The sequence below is a fragment of the Notothenia rossii genome, assembly GCF_949606895.1.
Source record: "Notothenia rossii genome assembly, chromosome: 11".
Classification (NCBI taxonomy): Eukaryota; Metazoa; Chordata; class Actinopteri; order Perciformes; family Nototheniidae; genus Notothenia; species Notothenia rossii.
This window is the reverse complement of record NC_136910.1, coordinates 50,442,687-50,468,856: the sequence shown is the minus strand read 5'-3', so window position 1 is coordinate 50,468,856 and position 26,170 is coordinate 50,442,687. Positions and strand designations below refer to the sequence as shown.

Here is a 26,170-nt window from a genome sequence, read left to right as displayed (position 1 = left end):
AAATTGAGTGAATGAGACTGAGCTGGCACTCTCACAGCTTCAGATTAGCTTTGTGCTGGAATACAGTGCCAGAGGAGGGAAGAGAGGGAGAGAGCAAAGAAAGCATGCAAGAGGGTGGGAGGGGGTTAGGGATGGCTACTTAACCGAGGGTGAACTGCTGTGTGATCGCGCTCTACTACTGTCGCACTTGCCAGTAGAAGAGTCAGCACTTCTGCATCTCGGTCAGTTAAAGGAGATATGCTGGTGATTGATGGAATGATTGATTCATTGATTGATTGATTGAGAAACATTTCAACATTCACCCGAGCATATATATATATTTTTTAGTAAACAGGGAATTTTTCTTTACTGACCTACTCTGCAACCCTACATGTGGACTTAACAGATATTGCCAGATGATGTCTACAGGTTGTTCCGGATCATAATTTCCCTGATAAGGTAAGCATGACATTTTATTATTATTCTATTAAGCATTAAATCTCAAGTTTGTGTTGACTTTAATAATGTAATACATATAAACTCATGTGTGTTAATGTACATAGAAATGGTCGTCCAATGGAAACATCAGAATATCCGCCTATTTAAGTAGTCAGTTTATCAAAGTTTTTAAAGCAAATGTTATTATTTGATAAGATGTAAACTTAACAACCTCAAAATAAAATGTATTTTTGTATTCAGGCCACAGACCATTTAGCAAAGACAGAAAGAAGATTGCTGCAGGCTATTACAATGACTGTCCTGGAAATTGGGCCTGACCCCAACATCCCTTCAACCTTTCTTTTTCCTGGACAGCTGACTTTTAAATCACTGACTATTAGAGGGCACCCATTGCAGATCATGGCTTCTTTCAAAAGAGCCAGTAGCCCTCCTGAAGTGAAGTTAATTTTGGGGGATTTATTTAACATTTGGTTGCTAATGCGTCATACGACAAATTAGTTTAACACAGATGTTCACATTTCGTATTCAGACAAACATAATCATTTACCCATGGTATTTCAATCACACGAGATAATACTCCCAGTTTATTTCAGATTCCATTTGGCTGATACGCTCATGAGCTTAATTTCCAATTCAGTAGCGACTGGACACATTCTGTTCTGATATACTTGATTCAATTTTTTCTGCTCTACCAAACCCTTATCAGGCTAGCACACACCTTCAGCGCTCAAGTGCTTATTGGAAAAGTCCAGTGCAGGGGTGTGTTAATGTAATTTGCAACCATCTGGAGTAATTTACTTTAATGGAATACAAAATCCAAATATTCCATATTGAGGTTTCTTCGAAAATGAATATAGAAAAATAATCAGTCAGCTCCAAGTCAAACAGTGGAGGAACTTTCCTAGACTCAAGCATGCATCCTTTAAAATATAGTATGCGAGACAGTTAACATGATTTTGTGTGTTTTTTGTTTGAGGCTGAAATTACACTAAAGCATTTATTTCAGAACCTTTTATAGGACCTTTTTTATTATTATTTTTATTACAGAAATAAAGAATCCGAATAAGAAAGAGACAAGCAGGTTGCTGTATATATGTCATGTTCCTGCTGTTTAAATAGTCAAGTTAGGAGTGTCAAGAAACCCCCAAAATGGCTTACTTACGAATCACTGCTGATCTTTAGGGGTGATCAGCAGGAAATGTCAACAGCAGCAATACCTTCATAGGACTTTCTATATTCCTGGTCATAATATCTAAATGGCTATTGTCAAGTGGACATAGATGATAACACTGAGCTGTGTCTAACAAATACTATGAGTAAATGGAAGGAACATATAGGATCTGTAATATAATTGCTCAACTTGTGACCTTTCTTTTTTGTAAACAAGTCTATGCTTCCCCAAAACAGGCATGATTCTCCGATACACATTTGGACAACATACATTCCTTGATAATGTAATGCCATTAGATAGATTATTGTTACACTGTTGGCTATGTAGAGCTAAAGTATCAAGCTGTGCAGCTGGTATGGGTGTGACATGGCCTTAGAGGAAAGAATTGACCTGTCATCTAATTACCGAGCTGGCTTTCTCTCTCTGCATCTTAATTCAGAGCATGTTAATTACAGAGATGTAAGCAGCTGCATGTAGTTTATTCTGCAAGTTGCTACTCAGACTGAGAACAGGTCCCTTACAGACACTGTCTGTCCTCATGTTATACTGTACAGCATAGTCTCTGTGGTAACATTTAATATCGTAATAAACAATTATATCTAAAGCCATGATTTATGGACTATTGAAACACAACCACTTAGTATTAACAATGTAAGCAGAAATTGTTTTCTCTCTGTTTGGTCTGTTGGTCATGAAAATGTCATTCCAGTAAATGCAAAATACAAAAGATTAATAATATTCTTTATTGAAGATTTCATTCCGCTTTGTCTTTTAAGTAGCATATAAAATATGTTATTGAATTGATGGTTTATAATCAGCTTGGTTGCTTTTTAACATCAGGGATATAGCAGAGGCAGAACTGCCAACCAACTAAGCTAAACATATGATTCATATAATTATTGTATTGATACACAACAAATGCAGGTCAGCTCTTGAAGTTTTGATTTATTTGTCAACAAAATAACTTGTCTTTTTGTCCCGCAGGTACTCAATCAATTGAAGTTGAAGGAATCACTGAGGGATTTTTCCATGTGTGGTAAAAGCTGATCAAAAGCTCAATTCCTCAGGGATGTTCCCCAGAGGACACAGTGGACAGGATGAACCCTATAAGTCAGAGCTACTTCCTCTCTCGCCCAAGAGGCAAGATCTGGAGGAGAAGAGATCAAAGAGCCCCAATGTCGGGAAAAGAATGCGAAGAAAGTTGCAGAAGTGCCTGCAGGGGATCGAGGATAACTCCCTTTCTGACCTGTCGTCAGTGGACACTGCCTGCACCAAAGCAGACCTCATCCTGTGTGGGGAAAAGCCTAGCTCGGATTGCCTGGTGGGCGTTGGGGTTTTGGAGGATACTTTACCCAAACTGATAGAAAGGATCAAAAATAAAGAAGAGAAAAAGGAGATGGAAGATGAGGATGCTGAGCAAGGGTCGGGTAATATAGTGGAACATATCCTAAAAGAGCTAAAGGGCATCAACAAGATCCAGGAGGAAATTTCAGACCTGAGACAGTATCTAACATCTGTGCGAGGCTCGGTAGATGAGGTATCTTGTTGTGTTGATGCAGTTCTCAGTGAAATAGGCGAGCTATACTCTGGAGCTTCAGCTGCACCTGAACCTAGTCCTGTTTCTCAAACCCCCCGCATCAGGAGAGGAAGTTTAGGTAGACAGAACGCCATCACTTCACTTCACGGGCGATACACCAGTCCATTGTTGGATTGCAAAGATTGTGGAACAGATTGTGGATGCATGCCATCTCAAAGGTCACCCGAACAATGGCATGTCGATCGAGTCACTTTCCAATCGGAGCAACAAACGGACAAAGAAAACTCAAAGCAGAGTTCAGATACACACATGCTAGGCCATACAAAACCTGACCCCTGCTACCTGGATATTCAGCGAGGCCATGACTACCAAAGCACTAGCTCTTTGTCTTCGTGTCACAGCTCCAATTGTCAAGAAGCAAGCTTTATCTCTGGTGACACACAATATCAAAGGTGGCTTTCTGGTGATATGCACCACAGTATAAGCAGAGAAACAGGTTGGAGCGAGGAGGACATATACTCTTGTGCCAATAGTAGAGAAGGGTTAGAGAATTGTCTTGGTGTCTGGGACAGGTGTGCCACAGAGGAGACAAGAAACAGCACACCTGGTCATTCTTCTCATGACAGCTCTGAACATCTGTCATTACTGTTTGGCCAACATTCTATCTCTCCAACTAGTTCTTCTAGTATGGTTGACTGGAGGCCACCTAGACTACAAAAGGAGGAAGAACACTTGGAGTGTGACTGTTCCGCAAACTGCCCGTACTCGCGTAGTTCTGGTTACCACACCATGGGTGCGTGTGCAAATGAAATGGGTAGCGATCCCTCCAGGAGCCTGAGTTGCTCCACCGTGCTGTTGACGGACTGTGATGATGGTTACCTGGAGACAAATTCACTGTGTGAGGACTGTCCATCTTCCGGTGATACTCTTGATCTGGGGTCTGCTGACAGTTTGGACAGGGAATGGACAGATCACATTCATTTCAAGGATGAAGCAGCAGAATCTTTGTCACCAGAATCTTCTGAAATAGATGCGGATAGCCCATCCAAGACCCCCAATGTAGGTTTTGATGTGAAAACTTTAAGTAAGGCTGTACTCACTTTCAGGTCAGCTTTGAAAGGGGCTTTGAAAAAATTGGAAGTGCCTAACCCTGAAGGTGTTAAAGATGACAGTGGGACGGAGGCAACTGCATCACCTGTCGGTCAACGTAGTGAACCCAAGGAGGAAAGGAGCAGCACAGACTACAAGGAGGGAGAGGTTAGTGTGACAGAGAATCACACTCAATGCGGCACTCCAAAGGAGGAAAGTGAGGCTTCAGTCTATGTGGATTGTAATGAGACACGTGAAAACATATCAAGTTTCCTTCAAGCATCCCCTCGTGACGCAAGCCCCTCTCCCTGCACCCCAACTGAGTATCACTCTGTAGAGGTCTCAGAGGACAAAGGAGAATGTCCAACAGATGGGGAACTGTCCAACTCTGACTTAACACCAGACCATTGTCCAATAAGGAAGGCCGACAGTCCACTGGGTACAGTACTCAGTACGAATGAGGTGCGGTTAAGTCCAATTAAGGAAAACCATGTTCCCGATGAGGTTATTGAAGAAAAGCACATGGATGCTAGTCACAAAGAGCGTGTAGCTAATTTCCAGCGCATTCTGAGGGAAAAGAGGCAAACACGTCATAGACTGTCCAAATCTTCTCATGGGTCACAGGGGTCCCATGGCTCTCAAGGCTCCCATGGCTCTCAAGGCTCCCATGGCTCTCAAGGCTCCCATGGCTCTCAAGGCTCCCAGGGATCTCAATCCCAATCTCAAGATGAATTTTACCCAGGTATATTTGAATGATACTTTCTTTGACTTCTACTGCTAAATAAGGCCAGAAACAGCTGCCAAAAAACACATTGTGTCATTATTAGATATAATGTGTGTATGTTGCATTGAGACTCAATGTATATAGAGTTATACTGCTATCATTTAGAAACACTTGTTGATTTAAGAGTCATTAGTTGATTGCTTGTGACTCTTTTAACCAGTTTCAAACATGCTTGAAATAGTTTGGTCAACTTCAGCTACTCCATATGGTTACTAATTGTTCTTCGTTGTTTCTACTTATTTTGCAGAGTGTGGTGGAGAAGATAATCAGGTTACTCATATAACACTTTCTCTATAGTTATGCTTTTTTCCTGTTGATAATGTTGGGTGCACAGTTTTTCTTGTTCTCCATTATTTGTCTTTGTCAAAGGGAATGTCTGTGTGCACTGCAAAGAAAATAAGAAATGATATACCCAAGTTATTCTATATGATGAATAGTTTATAATTTGTTTTATTCATGTCATGTTAGAGAAAGATTCACCAGTTCTGTTCCTAGTGCTAGTGTTTGTGCAGCTGCTTTATTTTTCCCCTAATGTTTTTTAAACAATATAAGAAACTTACATTAACTAAGAGAAAGTAAAATAACTTCTTTACGTGTTTCATACCCATTCATATAATTGGTGGTTTGTGAAAGCCTTGCAAATGTTTTATCTAGGCCTTCTGAATTACCTGGTCTTCTTTTAAAAGCAGATTGTAGGTAAACAGACTTTTCTTATCTTAATTTCTGTGAATATAACTTTTTCTGTGGTTTTGTCTTGTTCCTACATAATGTTGGTCCACCATTGCATTTCACAAAACAATTCATTTCACAATTAAAGAGCCGAGCAACATTAATGTGTTTCTGTGTTTTTTAAAAGCATCATCACTTCATTTTTATTTGACTTTGCATGTTCTGAAACATCAGAGAGGTGAAACTCAACCAAATGTAACTTTTTCCATTATTACAACGTTCCCTCTTCCCATAATATATACTGTTATTTTTTAGCCTTAACATTGTCAAGCTAAATTCTCTTATTTCAAACCTTGTAGGTCCGAGATGAAGAACCCAATGCAAGACAAGCCTGGGACAAACCAGGGTAAGTCATATATACCGTAATTTTCGGACTATAAGGCGCACCTGAATATAAGCCGCAGCAGCTAAATTGAATGATGTGTACATATATAAGCCGCACTGGACTATAAGCCGCAGGTGTTTTAATGTTTAATTACCATATGTAAGGGTTCGTGCACAGAGGGGATTGCCGGGAAAGAGATGGCTGTTTGAGGAAGCTCCCATTTATTAACATTTCAACAAACAACTTGCATGTTTGCATAACGTATTCAAGTGTTACCATTGAGTGCAATAGTAGCTACAGAACATGTACTGTGCTGTGTAAACTGTACTGTATCACATAGCGTTTCAGACACACACACTTTTCAACTTTCAAACTTAAACGGTGCGCTCCCAGCGCACGTACCGGCAGTGATCTACAGCAGTGGTACGGGGACAAACTGTCTCGCTCTCGTAATGTCTGTCTGTCTTGCTCTCGTTCTGTCTCTCGTACCACTCTCGGTTCCACTTTTACTTTTGCGCGCTACTTGTCTCACTCTTTTCCGGCCTCCAGCTTTTCCTGCTGGAACCCGCCGCTTAAAGGTGGGGGTCCGCGGACCGGCCATAGAGCCCATAGAGTTAAAGGTGGTGGACTGTAACCTGTAAAATCCATAGATTTAGGAGGTCCCCTAGTGGCCGTTAGCTGTAAAAATCCATAGATTAGCTGCACCGTTATATAAGCCGCAGCGTCGAAAAATGGGAAAAAAGGCGCGGCTTATAGTCCGAAAATTACGGTAGTTACCCCAACATTTGTTTGGCTTAACACAATTCTCAGAATCATGTTTTGAAATGTTTATTACAAATAATTAAAACAATTAACATTCAATGTAATACTGTTGTTTCATTTGATTATTAGGATAACCGTGAAAATGTAATGCATTGCCATGCTTTGTTTGCGAGGACTTTTCATTCACCTTCATTTAATTCTTCTTGGTGCAAAGGGGCGGACCTGGTCTGTATGGAATTGACAGCATGCCAGACTTGCGTAAAAAGAAACCTCTCGCCTTGGTCAGCGACGTGGTCAGTACTAACTTGTCATTCACTATTATCTAAACTGTATGTCATACATCATCCTGTCTGTTTGGTTCATTCTATGTAAATGCATATATCTGTACTTGTTGGACCACCCCAGGAGTTACAGTTCTCTGTACCTTTGAGCTGAATTTAGGATGAGATTGTTATCAAAAAATGGAGACAAATATTAAATCAGCCTTCTAATCTCTCTCTCCCTCCTCTCTTAAACCCAAAACTATTCCCCACAACTCTCTTGAATGCACTCACTCTCCTTGGTCAGGCTATGGTAAGTTAATAGAACCCAGTTGCCCCTTCCCTTTTCTACCTAAGTACCAAAATATCAAGTAGGACAAATAAAAAAAGTAGTTTCCTCGAACATGTATGTCGATCACTTTGATCGCAAACCTCTGAAAGAATTCAAACACTTGCATGCACCTTCTTGGTCATTGGTAGTTTGTATTCCTACTTGATATTAGCAGTAAAATATACTGTAACAAATCCTTCCTCCACCTTTTTGGTTTGTATTCTTTTTCACCCGCAAGCCACAAATAATAAAGGTACAAGGACAGAATACTCTACTAACACTCCATCAGAATGTCTGGCTGATGGTTTTGGTATCTTTTGATGGTGTTGTTACTGTACTGGTATAACGGTATCATTTGTAGCTGCTTAGAAAATATTAATACTAACCCGGGTTTTCTGATCTTCTGGTAAGGATTCATCATTGGGAAAATAATAACCCTACTCACCACCCTTCCAACTACCCCAGCCTCATTTTTAACCACACTGACCCTTTATGTATTCATGGTAATATTTTGAGGTGTGCTTTGGTTGTGGGTTGTAGATTTGTTTCATAAATGCTAACATTTTGTCCGTCCGTCACCTGTTGTTCAGTCTCTCGTTCAAGCCAGGAAGGCGGGAATCGCTTCGGCCATGGCTGTACGGTCCTCGGTCAAGGACGGGGAGCTGGTGAGCACAACACCTTAAACTTCTTCTGGCTTCATTTTTGGAATCCACCAAAATAGAACTATTTTGAGGCTGTAGTTGTTGTATGTTACCCTTTCTTCTTTCAACAAAACTGAATCAGGAATTCCGTCTTTCACAAAAAATTCTTCCTTCTGTAGAAAAACCATGTGTACAAGAAGACCTTGCAGGCTCTCATCTACCCCATATCCTGCACTACACCACATAACTTCGAGGTGTGGACCGCCACTACCCCTACATACTGCTATGAGTGCGAAGGGCTTTTGTGGGGAATTGCCCGCCAAGGCATGCGTTGTTCTGAGTGTGGGGTCAAGTGCCATGAAAAGTGCCAAGAGCTTCTGAATGCTGACTGTCTACAGCGTGAGTACTGTACCGAAAACAATTACTAACATTACAGGCTCTACTTCGAACTTGGATTTTATTCCTAAATACATTTCTTGTTGAATGTTCAGGTGCTGCGGAGAAGAGTTGTAAGCACGGGGCTGAAGACCGTACTCAGAATATTATCATGGCCATGAAGGACAGGATGAAGATCCGGGAGAGGAACAAACCAGAGATCTTTGAGCTGATCAGGGAAGTGTTCATCATAAGCAAAGCCATCCATGCGCAGCAGATGAAGACCATCAAGCAGAGCGTGCTGGACGGCACCTCAAAGTGGTCAGCCAAGATCACCATCACAGGTGAAACTGACAGAAAATTGTTGAACTCAACCACATCATTAACCTTCAGCATCATCCTCATCGGTTTCATCTGATTCTTTTTAATGGTTATTCCAAATGTTTTTGGTTTTCCCTCTTCGCGATAGTCTTTTGTGCCCAAGGTCTTCAGGCAAAGGACAAGACAGGATCCAGCGATCCATATGTTACCGTTCAGGTGGGAAAGACCAAGAAGAGAACCAAGACTATCTATGGAAACCTCAATCCTGTCTGGGAAGAGAAGTACCACTTGTAAGTCACCAATTTTCCTTGAATATTAAATGTTTGTATAAATGTAAAGACACTTAGCAAAGTTCTTTCTAATAGTCCCAAGCATACAACAAACTAAGAATAGCACTACCCTTTTCTTCAGAAACTCAGTACCATCTCTCTGTGCTCTATGCTATTGAGTCTTATATACATTTCTTTGGGTTATATTCATTTTGTTTCCTGTTATCTCGCTAGCGAATGCCACAATTCATCAGATCGAATTAAAGTGCGCGTTTGGGACGAGGACGATGACATCAAGTCGAGGGTGAAGCAGCGTCTAAAGAGGGAATCTGATGACTTCCTGGGCCAGAGTATAATTGAAGTTCGAACTCTGAGTGGAGAAATGGACGTTTGGTACAACCTGGGTCAGTACACTGTCTTTGTTATGAACATTCAATCAGAAGCATACGGTTTGTACATTAAATAGAACCAAGTCAAGCACAAACCTAAAAACTCCTTTTTTAAAGGATGAACATCTAGACATAAGGATAGCACCACTGTAAAAACGCTAAGTAAAACAATAGCAGCAGTTTCTTTTCACCTTTTCATCAACATCAAATGCAAACTTGGAACTGTTCAGAGCAGTTTGGAACAAAGTAAAAACAATTCTTAACCCAAAAAGTAAGTTCCCAAATGTAATTTAAACAACCCTGGTATGTCTTGTAGGTACGTCTAGTGTGATATTTTCAGAAAAAAACTGTGTGCAATGTTATCAGTAAATAGTTGGTAATTTTTTGTTTTGTAAATACAAATAACTTTAAAACTGAAGAGAAGCTACAGGTTACTGATGCAATCCACCATTTTGTTACTGTGTGTACAGTCTGCGTTTAACTCTGTTGATTGCACGCCCTTGATCACAATGTTTCTACATAAACTGCTCCAAGTTTCCAAGAATCCCAAATGGAACTGGTTTAAAAAACCTGAGCTAGTTCAGTAGAAAGTTGTGCACTGGTACGAAACACAACCTCCTTTTAAATATTTAAATACCTTACCCCACGGCCAATGGATCTTGACATACTGCATGTTGTTCCTCATTTACGATGTCTGTTTCGCTACGTTCTAACTTTGGCTTTGTTCCCACATTCCCTCTTACATAGTACATTACTTTATATTAAAGTAGAATGTATCTACTACCAATGAGGCGCACAGTCGTAACACATCTGTGTTGCTTTGTTGAGCGAGTAAAAGTTCTGCTTGCAGAAAGTTCAGTCAGTCTGTAGTTTGAAGCTCATTAGTCACGTTTATTCTGCCTCCAGCAACTTTTGTTTGTATCTTTCATAATAGTCTGCATTAAAATAACTGACTTTCTCTGGCAAGCTTTTTCCGTCAATTCCCTCTGCGATAGCTGACAAAAACATTTGGTTTCATTATATTCCCCAGTACTTCTCCATACGGTCAATTATACAGGAGCTGATTTATTAGTCTATTTCCTATAAGCACTGGCTGTACAGTATAAGTAGCTCTGATTGGTTAGCTCTCTGGCTTTGACGTGATTGGTCAACCGGTTGCAATATATAAAGATCTCTATATGCCTCCCCCCCCCAGTTCACTCATATATTGACCAGCCTTAGGCATTGTCTCATGTTGGTTTGATCACTGTCCTTTTTTAAAAGCACTACTCATTTTCACAGCCATGGTGCTTTAAAGACTGAGGCGTTCACTCCTTGAGCATCTCTCGTTTCTTCTTGATTGAAGTGCTCTAAATGACTTAACCGTGGCTTTAATAAATCTCCCATTGAAACAGCATGACACTGAATATGAGTGTGCCAATAAATCAGCTGTGTCTCACAATCTGGGATCCATGAAGTGCTCAATCTAATATCTCCCTGATAATCACATCAACAAGGACAAATATAAATCTGGTTCGGGGTCATTAGAAATAAGACTTTGAAGCAACATTTTTCTATCTCTATCTCCTTGCACTTTCCTGTTTCTCCTCCTGATGTGTGATTATCAAGAAGGAGCTCTAGTCGGAAATCGACCGCTCGGCTCGACATGTACTAATTACCCCTAATGATATGCCTGTCAGGGCAAATAGCAGGGGCGAGCTGCCAAGTACTACACCCTCCAGGAAAGCTCTGGTTCAAGTGTCTTCAGCCTACTGCCATTGTCTCCCTCACCCTCAAGCGTTGCCATTAACTGCAGAAACAGAACCCCCCCCCCCCCCCCTTCTACATAGCTCTGCCATGGTAATAGCCTGTAATTAGTGTTAAACAGACCTTGATCCACGTGCGCCTCCATGTCCTCGGAGTTATGAATCGAGAACGCATGTGCATGTATCTGAATGTAATTTATGTTTAATTACAGAGAAGAGAACGGACAAATCCGCCGTGTCGGGTGCCATTCGCCTTCAGATCAACGTGGAGATCAAGGGAGAGGAGAAAGTGGCTCCATATCATGTGCAGTACACCTCCCTGCATGAGGTATTTGATTTTCCTCTTGCCATGGGTTGTGCTAAACACACATGGTAACAATGAGCATTGCATGAAATTAGGAATTGTGTTGTTGATAATCATGATAATCTCATTACAGTACTTGCCATGGTTGAATTGTTTGGAAATATTTCTTCTTTATTCAAATGTACGGAGGCCAACAAGTGAAAACACGCTACAACGGCCCAAAACAGATCCATTAGGAAAAACGCGCTGCAGCGTCTGAGATGACGTAAATAATAAATACAAAAATGTGCCACAACATATACAAATGAAGAAACATCTTAACCAATTGGACAAAACATGCACATTGTTAACCAAAAGCGCTGCATAAACAAAACACTGCAAGAAGCACACAACTGAGTGCGGAGCGCTTGCTTTTTGATGTTCGGGGATTACAAAGTTGGTCATAATATCAGAAGGAATCATGCGATTACATTATCAAAATATGCCCAAAAAACTGTACTGTCAACAAGCACTCAGGTCCCAGCTGTGTGCATCACCTCTAGTGCCCCCGTTTTGGTTGTGTTTTCAGTTTCTTGCATCGTTTCGTTTATGCGGCGCTTTTAGTAAACACTGCGCCTTCGTTTCATCAAGTTGATTAATGTGTTCTAAATGCTGCGCAAGGGTTGGTGAAGATGTTTCAGCATTTGTCACATTTGTGTTTTTATACTTGCATCATTACTCAAGCTGCAGTGTGTTTCTCCTAATGGAAGAGTTTTGGCTTGTTGGAGCATGTTTGCACCTGTCGGCCACCGTACAATCGTACTTCAATCTCAAAACATAAGGCAAAAAGGCTGGAAGAGACCTACTGTATGAAAGCCATTCAGATGACATTAACACATTGTATCCGTGCATTACAGAACCTGTTCCACCACTACACCGATGTTCTCGGCCAAGGCGGGGTGAAAATCCCAGAAGCTCGCGGTGACGACTCCTGGAAGGTCTACTATGACGACGTAGCTCAGGAAATCGTGGACGAGTTTGCCATGCGCTATGGGATTGAGTCAATCTACCAGGCCATGACGTAAGTATCAGATATGAACTTTCTCCTCAGCCCTGTCCATGTGTTTGTCCCATCCACCTTTTGCTCTCACATCAAAGTGCCTCTCAGTGGCTGAGTAGTTCCCTGTTGGCCTCCGAATGAAGGAAAATCAATTATAAATGGGCGGAGGATGGATTTGTCTCCATGAGACGTCATGCAACAATATAAATGCCTTATAGCTGGGCCCATCACTCACCCAAAGCACACCCCAATGGGATCATCCTTCTCCCTAAATGTGCCAATGAGCTGACGGGCAGATGAAACGACAGCAGGGCAGATGTTTCTAAAAGGGATCATTAGCTGAAAACAAGTTGATTACGCAGGCTGATCAAATGGCCCTGTACTCCCACGTTGCTTTGAAAAAAAAACCTTTCCTCTGTGACAAACAAATGTCCCAGGTCTTCATCAAGCATTCCCTGTGCTTTTCTTTCAAGGCACTTTGCCTGTCTGTCGTCTAAGTACATGTGTCCCGGGGTTCCCGCGGTGATGAGCACCCTGCTGGCCAACATCAACGCCTTCTACGCCCACACAACCGCCTCCACCAATGTGTCCGCCTCCGACCGCTTTTCTGCTTCCAATTTTGGGGTTTGTATTCATTTAGCACACACAGACAATACATAGGTCTTTAATTTATGTCTCTCTTTCTTTCTCTAATATTAAAACATAAACATACAACAATGTGTGTGTTTGTCCATATATATAAATACTGATCCTGATTTCCATTTAAAATCTCATTATTTATTAGACATATAATTAGAAATATGTTTGTGTACATACTGTATGAAATCTCATTGTTTTTGTCTTTTATTCACCGTACAGAAAGAACGCTTTGTGAAGCTTTTAGACCAGCTACACAACTCCCTGCGCATTGACCTCTCAACCTACAGGGTAAATTATCTGACTGTAACTCATATATATTCCTGCCATTAATGCCTGATATTGTTTGGAAAAAGTCAATAGTTTCCCTGATATCTTTAAACATTTATTTTGCTATGTTGTTCAGGTTTCTTTTATTATCACTCTATATGCAAAGTTGAATTCAAGTACCTCTTCCCTCACTTGTTTTCATTAATATGACACAGGCAATTGCAGAAAAACTGTTTAATTTACAATGACTGTTAGTATTTGGCTCTCTTTTGTAAAATTTAAGCAAATGACACCCTCTAAAGAAGGAACGGGGGAAAATCGTGCAATTATAACGTTTGAATCTGCATTTTGTGACATGTATAAAACAATGTTCCCTCTGTAGAACCACTTTCCTGCCAGCAACAAGGATCGCCTGCAGGATTTGAAATCCACGGTGGACCTTCTAACCAGCATCACCTTCTTCAGGATGAAGGTAGCAAACAGTGTTTCATGCTTTTCTTTTTAAGACCGATGCATTCTGTACGAAACGGTTATCAATTGTTTTTTAAATATAACATTTTGTCACAGCTTGTCCATGAACTCCCAACCTGATAGTGTTGATGTACAGTAGTTTATGTATGTACTCCCCTTATAGCAGATAACCCTTTCCTTTAACTTAATGTAAAAACAAATTGGGTAACAATGATTGTTTGCCGTCATTCACTGCCAGTGTTGCTATCTCCCTCTGGTGTTTAGGTCCAGGAGTTACAGTCTCCACCCAGAGCCAGTCAGGTGGTGAAGGACTGTGTCAAGGCCTGCCTCAACTCCACATATGACTACATCTTCAATAACTGCCATGAGCTGTACAGCAGACAGTACCAACCTGTAGACACAGTAAGTCATGTGCCAATCACCCAGCTGCCTCTACATGACATTGTATTGGGTTTTAGTTTTGAAATTCGACATCAGGATACTGTCTGAGCTACACTCTGAGGGTGCTCTGCTGTCAGTTAGATGTCAGATTTGGCTGTCAAAATGAATTTAACTCACTAGAAATATGTATTGTTTATCATTCAGGGTCTTTTCTTTTGCCAAAGCAATTGCATTTTTAAGGGCCTATTGCATTACGCCCTCTAAAAATGTTTCCCAAAGAACCCCTTGCTATACTCTTTACTTGGTTGTTTAAGTAAGTAATGCCAGACATGTGTTTCAGATGTAAACTGATTGTTTGGAAGTCTCTTTTCGGTGGCTGACTGTGTTGTTTTTCTAATCTAGAACAAAGATGAGCTCTCTATGGAGGAGCAAGGTCCGAGCATCAAGAACTTGGACTTCTGGCCCAAACTCATCATGCTCATCGTCTCCATCATTGAAGAGGACAGGAACTCCTACACGCCTGTGCTCAACCAGTTAGTGACATGCACACACTCCCTTTATCTTTAACTGTTTTTTAATTGCAGGAAACATAACGACCTACAACATCTTAAGCGGTTTCCCTGCATCCTGTCTCATGCATTTTTTGTGGATGTCTATTCATTGCGTTTAAGTACAGTATATGCACATAGGATTAGGCTACACATATATTTTTAGCATTATATTACATGTTCTATTTTTCTATTTTCCAGTGGTAACTACATAGGATTATTTATTTATGCTTAAGAATAGGAAATGTATGTCAATTTATCCCCTATCTCTCTTAGGTTCCCTCAAGAAATGAACGTGGGGAAGGTGTCAGCCGAGGTCATGTGGACATTGTTCGCTCAAGACATGAAGTATGCCATGGAAGGTAAGTCACACCCAGTGTCAGATATCCATCATCACATAGTATAGGATAAAACTTGGGTATATCTATTCGTAATATCCTGTGGAACCATACCAAAGACTCATGGTACTATTATTACTCTACTGGGCTAAATTGTGTAAGAACACGGAGAAGACATATTTATATTAAAAACCTCGAAAACATGAAGATAGAGTGCATAAAGTGTACTGTAGAGCACAACCAGAAGCAGTCAGATTTGTATCACAGCCCCTGTCCTCGAGATGAATCCCCTACAGTAACGACTGTCTGTGTCAGATCAATGTTTGCGAGTAAGCCTCACAAGACAGTTATGAAATTAGTATCTGTAGAAACGTGTTTTAAAAAAGAATGTTCAAAATGGCGAGCCGGAGATATCCTGACTTTTAGGTATGAGTCCCAGTCCAAACAAACTTGGTTCTTCCCTTTCCCATGATGCTATAGCATACATCTCTCTGTATGTGTTTGTATTTGCAGAGCACGAGAAGCTCAGGCTGTGTAAGAGCACCGACTACATGAACCTGCACTTCAAGGTCAAGTGGCTCAACAACGAATACGTCAAAGACCTGCCGAGCTTTAAGGACGTTGTCCCCGACTACCCATCGTAAGTGCTTTTCCCTCGCAGGCACGGGGAAACATTACATCTTTTTTTTTAAAGAAACTTTTGACTCCCAATTTATATATATAATAATATATTATCCAAATTAATAAATAATTCCAATTGTTTTTACTTTCAGATGGTTCCTACAATTCGTGCTTCAGTGGTTGAAGGAAAATGAGGGCGTGTCCATGGAGTTCATGAATGGAGCGCTAGAGCGAGACAAAAAAGACGGAGTAAGAAAGTTGAAATTGACTTTAGCTGCTACTAATGGTTATTTTATTATATATAATTCTGCCCATTATTTTCTAGTGTCGTCTATTATTTGTTTCTTCAAAAAATGTCAGAAAACTGAAAAATACTGGTTTTGCAAACTCGTAGTTTTGTCATTCCAAAACCAAAATATATTCACTTTAATAGGATAAATAAAAAAGAGAGGTACTTGAAAAGTTACTTCAGCTGTATGAGGATCTTTCATAAAAATGGTTTAACCTTAATTTCTGATTTGAACGTTTTTATTTTACAGCATGTAGATATTTTTAAAACTCTAATAACTGTATGGTCAATTTTTTTTTTTTTTTTCTTGTGTCTCAGTTCCAGCAGACGTCGGAGCACGCTCTGTTCTCCTGCTCCGTGGTGGACATCTTCACGCAGCTCAACCAGAGCTTTGAGATCATCAAGAAACTGGAGTGTCCCGACCCCGCTGTCATGGCTCAGTACAGCCGCCGCTTCTCCAAGGTAACACCCAACACTAAAATCACATTGCAAAATAATTCAACAGGGGGAAAATAAAAAACACTGCATTATTGTAACGTTTAGTTGCTTGAGCATGAAACATGGATTTAGTTCTTAAATGTGCATATTTGATAATACATCGAGGATCATGAAGCAGAACATTTCTATAAATATTTTATTATGCTAGAAACAAAATATGTAAGGAAAATGTAAGATATAGGGGAAATAACAAAATGGCTACAGCATTGTCTGGAGGGACATTCACAAGAGAATTTTATATGTTCTCATTAAAAATAAATGTTGTATTGGTGGTAGTACTCCCCTCCCTCCAATTTCTCTTTGTTTGGGGATTTTCTTTCCTTCATGCCAGAAAATACATTACAGGACAATTGGGAATGTTTTAAAAGGCAACATTTGGGAGTGATCCTTCGGTGTAATATAGTCCCCGTGGGATAAGGTCTAATCGGATTTCAAACTTTTTGTTTCAGGCGACATTTTGTTCCATACACTTTTTAAATACATTTAATTTTCTCTCTCTCTCTTTCAGACTATTGCCAACGTTCTTCTGCAGTACAGTGCCATTCTGACCAAGAGTTTTCCTACTTATATCGACAAGGAGAAGATTGTAAGTTGTCAACACCTTATAACATGACTTCCTCAAACTTCTTTTACATAGGTTTTGAATATTCAATATAATGATTATTACAATTCCCTGTAGAGTTCCTGCTACATGTGTGTAATGTGTTTCCATTGTCCTCTGGCAGCCATGTGTCCTGCTGAATAACGTGCAGCAGTTAAGAATCCAGCTGGAGAAGATGTTTGAGTCGATGGGTGCAAAACAGGTAAGCATACAGACAAAGGTGAGCATGATGTGCTGTGGCTTCAAACGGGATGGATGACTGCAGTATACCACTACGATAATATTAATAGCAATGCAGTATTAGGGCCATTGTGGGTTTTAAGTTACTACCATGGCTACTTATTTATTTGTTTATTCATTTAATATATTTGAACTCTAATATGATGTTGTCTTAAAACAAAGAAAATAATCTTGAGTAAGAAATTCAGATATCCTAGTGGTGATTGCTTGTTCATCAGTTATTTTTGTGTCTCTTGTGCATCAGAGTGCGACAGAAGAAGCGCTGGTAGGTTCAGTAGTCTTAGTTGTGACCATGTGAAGTAGAATCCTCGTACTAGGACACCATCTTTGTTCCTAATAAACCCGGAGTGGAAGTTGTTCAACAGGTCAATACGCCGTCCCGATGTCTGATGTGATGCTTTCAATGACGCATAAGCATAGATCAATACTGACAGACATTAGCCTCATACCTAATGAAATCATGTCCTCTGTCTTGGTGTAGCTACAGTGAGAACAATCAATAGCCTCTGTGTCAGATCTGCCCTCCCACTGCTTTAAATCACTCGCCATGCTTTTACATGAAGTGTTTTAGCCCATTTAGTGTAGATGTAGCTTTTGTGTGGTCGATTGTAGGACTACAGTTGTCAGACACTGTAGCTAGAGTTTCAACCAGTGTGTTCACTTTACAACTAAAGCTAAATGGAGAGATGGAAGAGGAAAATGAGGAGGACATGAAGAAGGAGGAGGAACAGGCAGGGGAAGAGGAGGTAGGTTTCCTTCATGGTCTTTCTGAGTAGCCGAAACGGGCAGATGTTAAAGCACATATTTTGGTTGTTTAATCAGTTAAATGGTGTGTGGTACACCCCTGTATTGATTATCTTCATCTGCCTCTGACTTGGAAATAGGTCATGACTGAGGAAAAGGAAGCAGAGGCTCTGGTGGGTACTGTGGGTGGTAGCATATTAGAATCATTGGTAGTAGTTTCAACTGTAGTGTAGAGACCCGTAGATCCACTATCTTACTTAGCCACCCCTTCTCTAATTGTTTACCTGATGATGACACTTGATTGGTAGTCAGGACGTTTTTTTATTTCTTTTTTTATGAAGTACAAATGTGAACTTCATGGTTTTGCTTGGGGAAAAGTCAACCAAATTCACTGCAACCATGGCTTTAAAAAAACAAAAAACTGAAGGTCGCCATATCTGCAGAAAAAACTGGTTATTTTAGAACCTCTTATTTCTAAGGTTGGTTGTTGAGATAAGTCACTTTGTCTTGCAAGTATTTTACTGATGTTGATGTTACACGTGAGCTCTTTGAAAGGTTCAGTGAGTGGCTTAAACATATCAGGAAATCATTAGATACTGGAGTTCGGCGAAGAATATTCTTTACGGAAGTGGAAAATGTATCTACCACCAAAATGTTTTCAACTTTCTGGTCAAATATAGCTTTTTGTTTCAGGGTGAACTTTATTTTCCTTATGCACAAGCTATAGCATATAGGAAATTAAAATATCTTGATACAGATTGATTTCCATTTTGATAGATTTAAGTATGTGATTTAAAGATAGCTACACCGAATTGTATGAAATTCATCAGTCAATAGCCAAGCTGCTAGCTTGTGAGGTATGCTAAGCTAATTACCGCTAGCAGGAGATGTGTTTTTTAAAATTATTTTCTAAGGGTTCAACTTCTACTAATTTCATAATCTGGATTTGAAACTATATTACTGATTTCATTAAATTAAATTAAAATGGGTACTTTTCTTTAACCCTATGGTATAAATCAATCTGTAATGTAAAGGTTTAGCTTTAGCTAAGGCTAGTTTAGGCTAAATGATCAGTTAGTATGCACTGGATGTGCTTCTCTTGTTGTCTACTCTGGGTGAAAATGCAACGGTCGGTCTCAAGTAGGGATGCACCGAATATTCGGCCACCGAAAATTATCGGCCGAAAATGGTTAAAAAGGCCATTTTGGCTTTCGGCCGAAAGGGTTTTAGCACCGAAAAAATATCACCGAATGTCAGAGAACAGGGTTACGTTGATCATACTCCGCATATTTGTTCGGGTGTTTTGATTTCAAGTGGTGGAGTAATCCCGAAGTGGTAAAAGTCTTTGCAGTTACACCCCCTCGAGAAATGTCAGCTGAACACGTTTTACAAATCGCAATCCGCACCTCTCTCTCTGATATTTTTAAATATCTCCAAGCGGCAGACATGTTGGCTGTGAGCCAGCCGCGAGCATGGTCGCGCGCCGTGCTTGTTGTCGCCGCGTTTTGATTACGTCATCACAACAACACGTTAGGTTACCAAATGTATAGGTGCATTTGTTGTTGTTGAAGGCCTGGCTGTCACAGTCTTTATTTACACTATTTAGTTGTGGGCCTACTGGCCTAGATGTTTATGCAGTTTTAAAGCACCTTGGCTTTGTTCTGAACGCACTTTGTTGTAGTTATCCTACAGATAAAAGAAAATGCACTTGACTTGGAATTAATGTACTGTATGCATTCAAAAGTGCTGAATAAATGTTTTATCGACCCATAATAGTGATTATTATTTAAGTTAAGTTTTACCATAATCATGTCTTTTTCCATAATCAGGTAGCTGAACAACATTGGTAAAAAATGTATACAATATATATATATATATATATTTCTATTAATCATTTTCGGCCTTTCGGCATTCGATTTTCGGCCAACTGTTTCCTATTTTCGGTATCGGTTTCGGCCAAGAATTTCCCATTCGGTGCACCCCTAGTCTCAAGTCATTACTACATAAGTAGTGAATCCGTTTTGCCTTTGCAGGGCATCATTTACTCCAATTAATTTTTTGGGTCTCAATTATGTTTTTCCCTCTCTTTTTCTAGCCCAACAATAGAATGCTAGCATGGCAGGCAAGTTCTCTGTATATGCAAACATGTTTGGTGCATGTTTGCATATACTCAAATATTACATCACTTGTTATAACTGTGTGCAAAATAGAAGCTCTTAAATGATCTTGAACAAACAAACTTTGTTGATTACGATTGTGGTATTTTGCGGCAGTGAGATTTAACTACATTGTGTTGTCTTTTCACTGCCACTCCCAGTTTGAGGAGAGTGATGATGAGGAGGAGGAGGAGGAGGAAGAAGAAGAAGTAGGGGAGAAAAATGAGGTTGAGGTTTGTTGCAGTGTGAAGTGCTTTAACCTCATCATTCTTGTGGGCCATGTTCTTCCTACTCACAGCAACATCTTAGTGATACTCAGTCCTACTGACACAAGCGTGGTTATCATGGTGGAGTTTATAGTGTTCATCTTTTATCACGTCATCTGTGGTGAATTCCACATCAAAATCTTTACCCTCTTTCACTTTTGTTAGCCTTTCCTTCAAAAGTCATTCCCCCCCAGAAAAAAAAGGTTATTTCGAACATTTTGTTGTTTCCTTTCTTTAATTTTGTGTTTTCTTTGTAACTTTGTGTTGCAATAGCCTGACTCGGAGAAGGTGGGTGAAATACAGCTTTATCTTTCCAATGGGAAAAACTTAAATATTTGTATTCTTTAGATTTGACTGTACAGGGATGCAGTAACAGAACCGGAGTCGTTTAACAGTTTTTCATTTTCATTTTTTTACCATTACAACCACACAAAGATTGATGAACCAGTAGACAAGGTATGCATACCAGTATCTGCTGCCACAGCACTTTGTGTAATGGTAATCGATTCTCCGTAGTCATTTTGAAATAAATGAATTACCGAATGGGAGATGAAATGTTAATCGAGGTTGTCCTCTGTTACCCTCTACATCTCTATGCTGTCGTAGCCATGTGAAGACAAGAAGGTGGGTGCAGGAGTAAAGAACCATAAATATTAATATCCCCCAAAAATACTCCCAGGCAAAACAAAACCCGTAGAGCACATTACAAACTAACACAATCCATCCCTAGCTGCCTTTCCTCCCCTGAAGCCTTCCCTTTGTGCTGCGTCTCAGTCTCTCCACACTAATGGTCCTACACCACCCTGACAGGCCATGAATCAAAAGGCCATTGGATCATTGACTTAATGATCCGTGCCACGGTTTAGCTTCCCTGCAGGCAGTGCTTATTTAGATGTCCCACAGTATACCTGCGTTAGGTATACTGAAAGGTAATTTGCTTTGCTACTTGTTCCCTCGCCCTGTGCCTGTGTGAGGTGTATGACACGCACATCTCCTGCAAAATTAAACTTTTTTTTTTTTTTTTTTTTATGCGCTACCTTCGAAAGATTGACATTGCTGGTAAAAAGGTGGGTTTTACTCGGATGTGTGCCTTGAATTTTAATAATGTCTTCTACTCTTTACAAACCACAATTGTGACTTTTGTGATGGAGTGTATATTATAAATATTATTACAGTTTTGGTGCTTTTGCATGCCATTGGATAGTCCCAGTTGCAATGTTAGGAAGTTCCGACGTGGGTGTGTCCATGAGCTGTGAAACTAAATGCTAGCTATAAGAGGTATTTCCCAGGCTTGTTGTTGTAACAGCAATTTTCATAAAAATCCCAAAACTTGGATATATCTGACTTTGCCATTTAGAGGTCACCAGTGTTTCCCCTACCGTTGTCTTGACTAGCCCCGCGGCCCCCCCTGAAATTCAAGTTGTTTTGTTTTAATAATAATACATATTTATAGCACCAAATTGCAGCTAATCTATCTACTGTCACATTTCACATTGAACATGTGTTATTTTATTAAATAAACTAAACACTTTCATTTTAAGTTATGAGTTTAGTGTTTTTGACCCTAAGAAACACAAATGCATTAATCAATCATTCAGACAGCCCCCCCCAAAGCAGTAAACCTAGGGGAAACACTGGGTCACTCTACAGCAACTAGTAGTTACTACCTAATTCTATATTGTTTCATACTGTATGGATTAATATTAAACCTTTTTACTATCACTTTTGTCCGCCATTTTTCTGCGTAACACGAGGTGAACTTCCGCAAGTCTTGTTCCAAAAAAGTCTCAGACTTCCTGATTTGCTTGAACATTTTTTTGAGTATTCCTTTTTTAAGGTCATTGCGACACAACATGAATGAAGCATAAAACCTACCTCGTTCCTCTTTTTGGGACCCCCTTTGTATGAAGCTTGACTGGTGGCATCGGTGTACATTTTTAATGAAGATATTTATTTAAAGTCTTATACTCTTGCTTCTACTTGTATCTTCTAGAATTTGCGCTTAAGTGCAGCAAGTTTATTGGATGGATTTTGATTCTAATATCTGCAATTATGAAGCCTTCTCTAAATGGCTGTTTAATAATTACATTAGCTCCAAAACTAGCACATACTTTGGAGTTTAAATATTTAGGATTTTTCTTTTGTATATGCAAAAAAAAGACCCTTCTTGGATCCTTTCTGCAGATGGACTCCGAGGCTAGTGACTTGCTGAACGACCTGCAGGTGAAGCTGAACAACGTGCTGGATGAGCTCAGCAGAACATTCGGGAACAGGTATCCTAATCCTAAAAACACATTGTTTTACATTTAAATCCGTGACCACACATGCATTTGTCCCGATCGATCATTTTCTTTTTCCTTTGTAGTTTCCAGAGCTGCATCAACGATTGCATGCGACAGATGGCGTCCCTGCTGTACCAGATCAAAGGGCCGCTCAATGACAGCAACAAAAACCAGGTGGACGCCGACTCTGACAACATGCTGCGGCCACTCATGGACTTCCTGGATGGAAAGTGAGTGGATGAATAATACAATAAAGTGCCAATATTACCATAGTTACAGACAATTACAAAGGTGCCCCGAGAGAACCTTGTCTGTTGTAGATTAAACTACCCAACACTATATAACAACAAGGCAACATTTTACTTCCACACTTTGCTGAATGTTTTGTGTGTTTGCAGGCTCACACTGTTTGCCACTGCTTGTGAGAAGACCGTCTTGAAGCGTGTGCTGAAGGAGCTGTGGAGGATCGTAATGAGCAGCCTGGAGAAGACTATAGTCCTGCCACAGGGCAACGACACCTTTGTAAGCTCAACAGCATTCCACATTTACAGTGAAACGTCATATTAAAACCGCAGCAACAAAATGAATTCCCCTTCTTTCTTTCTTTTTCAGGGAGCACAGATTCTCTCAGCTGCCAAAGAACTGGGTCAGCTCTCCAAACTCAAGGTACTATCATTTATTCATGTTTATTATTGTGAGTTTATTTAACAGGGTCAGTGGCAAACTAAAAGACATTTCTGTTAAAGCGGCAGAGTGAGTCTGTTTTTCATCCCGGGACAAAAAACCTGAAACAAACTAATTATAATACTTTGAAATACTCTTTAAGTTAATTAAACAATAGCAGTGTGCGATATAGGCACTCATTATACAGGAAATGCTAATAATAACAAAAACATGACACAAGAAATGTTATTGTGCTTGCTGGGTTAGAGTTCCATGTTCGTGCAGCTTCAACAGAATATGCAGATTTGATTAAAAGTACTTTTTGTAAATGGAATATTCTAATATTTTAAAGCATGTTAGATGAAATGACCTTAATAGATGTGTTGTGGATTTAACTTGTGTCTTTGCTCTCCATGTGGATGTGCAGGATCACATGGCGGGGGAGGCTAAAAGCCTGTCTCCCAGGCAGTGTGCTGTCATGGATGTGGCACTGGACACGATCAAGGTCAGTTTATACTGCAGGTTTTGGTTTCATTCATCAACTATTCATCCATTAATCAAGTATTCTAAAAGGTTATGTAAGCAGCTTGAAAGCTAGAAGATTTTGTAAAGAAAATTTTTAAATTATTATGTTTTTGTTAAACCTCAGTTTTTCCTCAGTTATTTTTTTTTGTTTCAAAATACAGTGATTTTTTCTTTTTCTTGATATTGAAATATAATTAAGAAGCCATTGGGGTTTTTGGATTAGAGGATGTACATCTTGGCTCTTATATCTTTGGAATATTGCCTTTAGATGTAGAGTACAGACTAGAGTAATTTTAGTCAAATGAAATGTGTATTCATCTTGCTAAGGAGTTATTTATTTGATCTAGAGTTCCTATTACTATTTCACCAAAATACAGTAAACCACCAGTTGTTCTTCCAGACTTCTATAGGCCGACTCATTCCCGGTTTTCCTTTGCAGCAATACTTCCACGCAGGAGGCAACGGGCTGAAGAAGGCGTTCCTGGAGAAAAGTTCCGAGCTATCGTCGCTACGCCACGCGCTGTCCCTCTACACTCAGTCAACAGACACACTCATCAAAACCTTTGTGACCACCCAGCAAGCACAAGGTACTTCTGACCCCCCCCATAATAACACATCTGAAAAGTGTCCCATGTTAGACCAGGAGAGGGCGCTATGTACATGGAGGTGGATTGGCTTATTGTGTAAACTGATTGAAAATCGGTGTGTAAATGTGTAATCTGCAAACACCGTCCACAAATGCACAGAAATAATTGTAAACTCAAGAAAAGATTTTGAAAAGATAACGGATCTGCAAATAATCCGACCTCATGCTCTTATTTTAAAATGTGGAAACCACGTCTTAAACACATAGTTTGTGTTTCTGTCTGTTAGGGCTGCTCGATTATGGCAAAAATCGTAACTTCGATTATTTGGGTCAATAATTGATATCACGATTATTAAAAACGATTATCCATTTACCTTGAAAACATCAATTTATTGAAAGAAAAATTGAACAGCATGTTTTTAACAGTTGATTACCAGAACTTAAGTATAATTCAACTGAAAAACCAATAAAAAATAATCGTTTTATCTTGATTATGTTGTTTTCATAATCGTTGCAAGCCAAAATCGTAATTGCGATTAAAATACGAATAATTGAGCAGCCCTACTGTCTGTGTGTCGAGAGTCAAAGTAAAATAATTTCTCCATTCATAAATATAATAACAAAAACTCATGAATTCCTGTTAGAAAGTTGTCACTGTTATATATATTTACAAATTATTTTCATTTAATTGTAAATTAATTGAATGTTTTCACAGATGTATTTTATTTGTTGAATTTGTTAGTATATTGGCACATCTGTTTTATAATCTCTAAATATTTTTTCGCCATTTTGGAAGTTTTTTACATTTACAGATTACACACGGATTGTCGATTTGGTCACATAAATAATATTTACACAAATCTACCTCCATATAGTGTGTTTGATAATACCCCCTCCTTGCACCTGTTGTTTTGTGTTATTTTGATGCAGAATTGTGTTGACATGTTGTTGCTCTCTTCTCTTGTATCTCCTCTGCTGCCTCTGTGCCAGTGCACAATGGGAAGGGTATGAGGTTGACTCCCAATGAGAAAGCACAGCCCAGCAGGGGTAGGTCTCATTAAATCATCTGCTAGCCCCATATCTACGCTGCATTGTGTATTACTCATCTTTGTTCCTTTATTTGGCCAAATATAAGCTCATTTCTTTGTCTGTGCGTTTATCCAGCTCCAGGTGTGGACAAGCCAATCGGTGAGGTGACAGTGCAGACTGAGCTGCACACGAATCCTGGGAACAAGGAGCGCAAAGTTTCCGTCAAAGGTCTGTTTGACTTTTCATAACGTGGTGCTAAATATGTGGCCATTTTAAACCAAGCGTGATTTTAATGCCATTTTGCGTATTTAGTCATAGGAGCCAACGATATAAAATGGCAGACGTCGGGCATGTTCCGACCCTTCGTGGAGGTCACCATGATCGGGCCTAACCTCAGCGACAAGAAACGCAAATTCCAGACCAAATCCAAGAACAACAGCTGGTCTCCAAAGTTCAACGAGACTTTCCAATTGTAAGTAACCGTTTTCTTAAGGGACCACTGAAATCTCCTTTTTAT

At 39.8% G+C, this 26,170-nt stretch overlaps 2 protein-coding genes across 4 annotated transcripts in view; both read left to right on the top strand.

Annotated features, from left to right (window-relative positions):
- unc13bb (unc-13 homolog Bb (C. elegans)) overlaps positions 1–26,170 on the top strand; it is a 78,380-nt gene that overhangs the window by 49,526 nt on the left and 2,684 nt on the right. For all 3 annotated transcript variants that reach the window (XM_079656719.1, XM_079656718.1, XM_079656717.1), the window contains 29 exons: positions 6,048–6,094; positions 7,050–7,128; positions 8,017–8,091; positions 8,247–8,466; positions 8,559–8,786; positions 8,912–9,053; positions 9,267–9,436; positions 11,379–11,494; positions 12,367–12,530; positions 12,983–13,133; positions 13,368–13,436; positions 13,798–13,887; positions 14,151–14,288; positions 14,670–14,800; positions 15,092–15,177; positions 15,667–15,793; positions 15,927–16,023; positions 16,382–16,525; positions 17,070–17,147; positions 17,287–17,364; positions 22,753–22,841; positions 22,934–23,080; positions 23,249–23,372; positions 23,463–23,516; positions 23,941–24,018; positions 24,478–24,625; positions 25,615–25,671; positions 25,789–25,881; positions 25,966–26,125. In XM_079656719.1, coding sequence (XP_079512845.1) covers positions 6,048–6,094; positions 7,050–7,128; positions 8,017–8,091; positions 8,247–8,466; positions 8,559–8,786; positions 8,912–9,053; positions 9,267–9,436; positions 11,379–11,494; positions 12,367–12,530; positions 12,983–13,133; positions 13,368–13,436; positions 13,798–13,887; positions 14,151–14,288; positions 14,670–14,800; positions 15,092–15,177; positions 15,667–15,793; positions 15,927–16,023; positions 16,382–16,525; positions 17,070–17,147; positions 17,287–17,364; positions 22,753–22,841; positions 22,934–23,080; positions 23,249–23,372; positions 23,463–23,516; positions 23,941–24,018; positions 24,478–24,625; positions 25,615–25,671; positions 25,789–25,881; positions 25,966–26,125 — 3,380 coding nt within the window. The remainder of the gene's footprint in view (positions 1–6,047; positions 6,095–7,049; positions 7,129–8,016; positions 8,092–8,246; positions 8,467–8,558; positions 8,787–8,911; positions 9,054–9,266; positions 9,437–11,378; positions 11,495–12,366; positions 12,531–12,982; positions 13,134–13,367; positions 13,437–13,797; positions 13,888–14,150; positions 14,289–14,669; positions 14,801–15,091; positions 15,178–15,666; positions 15,794–15,926; positions 16,024–16,381; positions 16,526–17,069; positions 17,148–17,286; positions 17,365–22,752; positions 22,842–22,933; positions 23,081–23,248; positions 23,373–23,462; positions 23,517–23,940; positions 24,019–24,477; positions 24,626–25,614; positions 25,672–25,788; positions 25,882–25,965; positions 26,126–26,170) is intronic.
- LOC307024359 (uncharacterized protein) lies at positions 2,634–4,991 on the top strand (the record flags this gene model as incomplete). The annotated part of the gene is made up of 1 exon (XM_079658424.1): positions 2,634–4,991. The coding sequence occupies exon 1, from the start codon at positions 2,679–2,681 to the stop codon at positions 4,989–4,991; it is 2,313 nt and encodes a 770-aa protein (XP_079514550.1). The 5' UTR covers positions 2,634–2,678.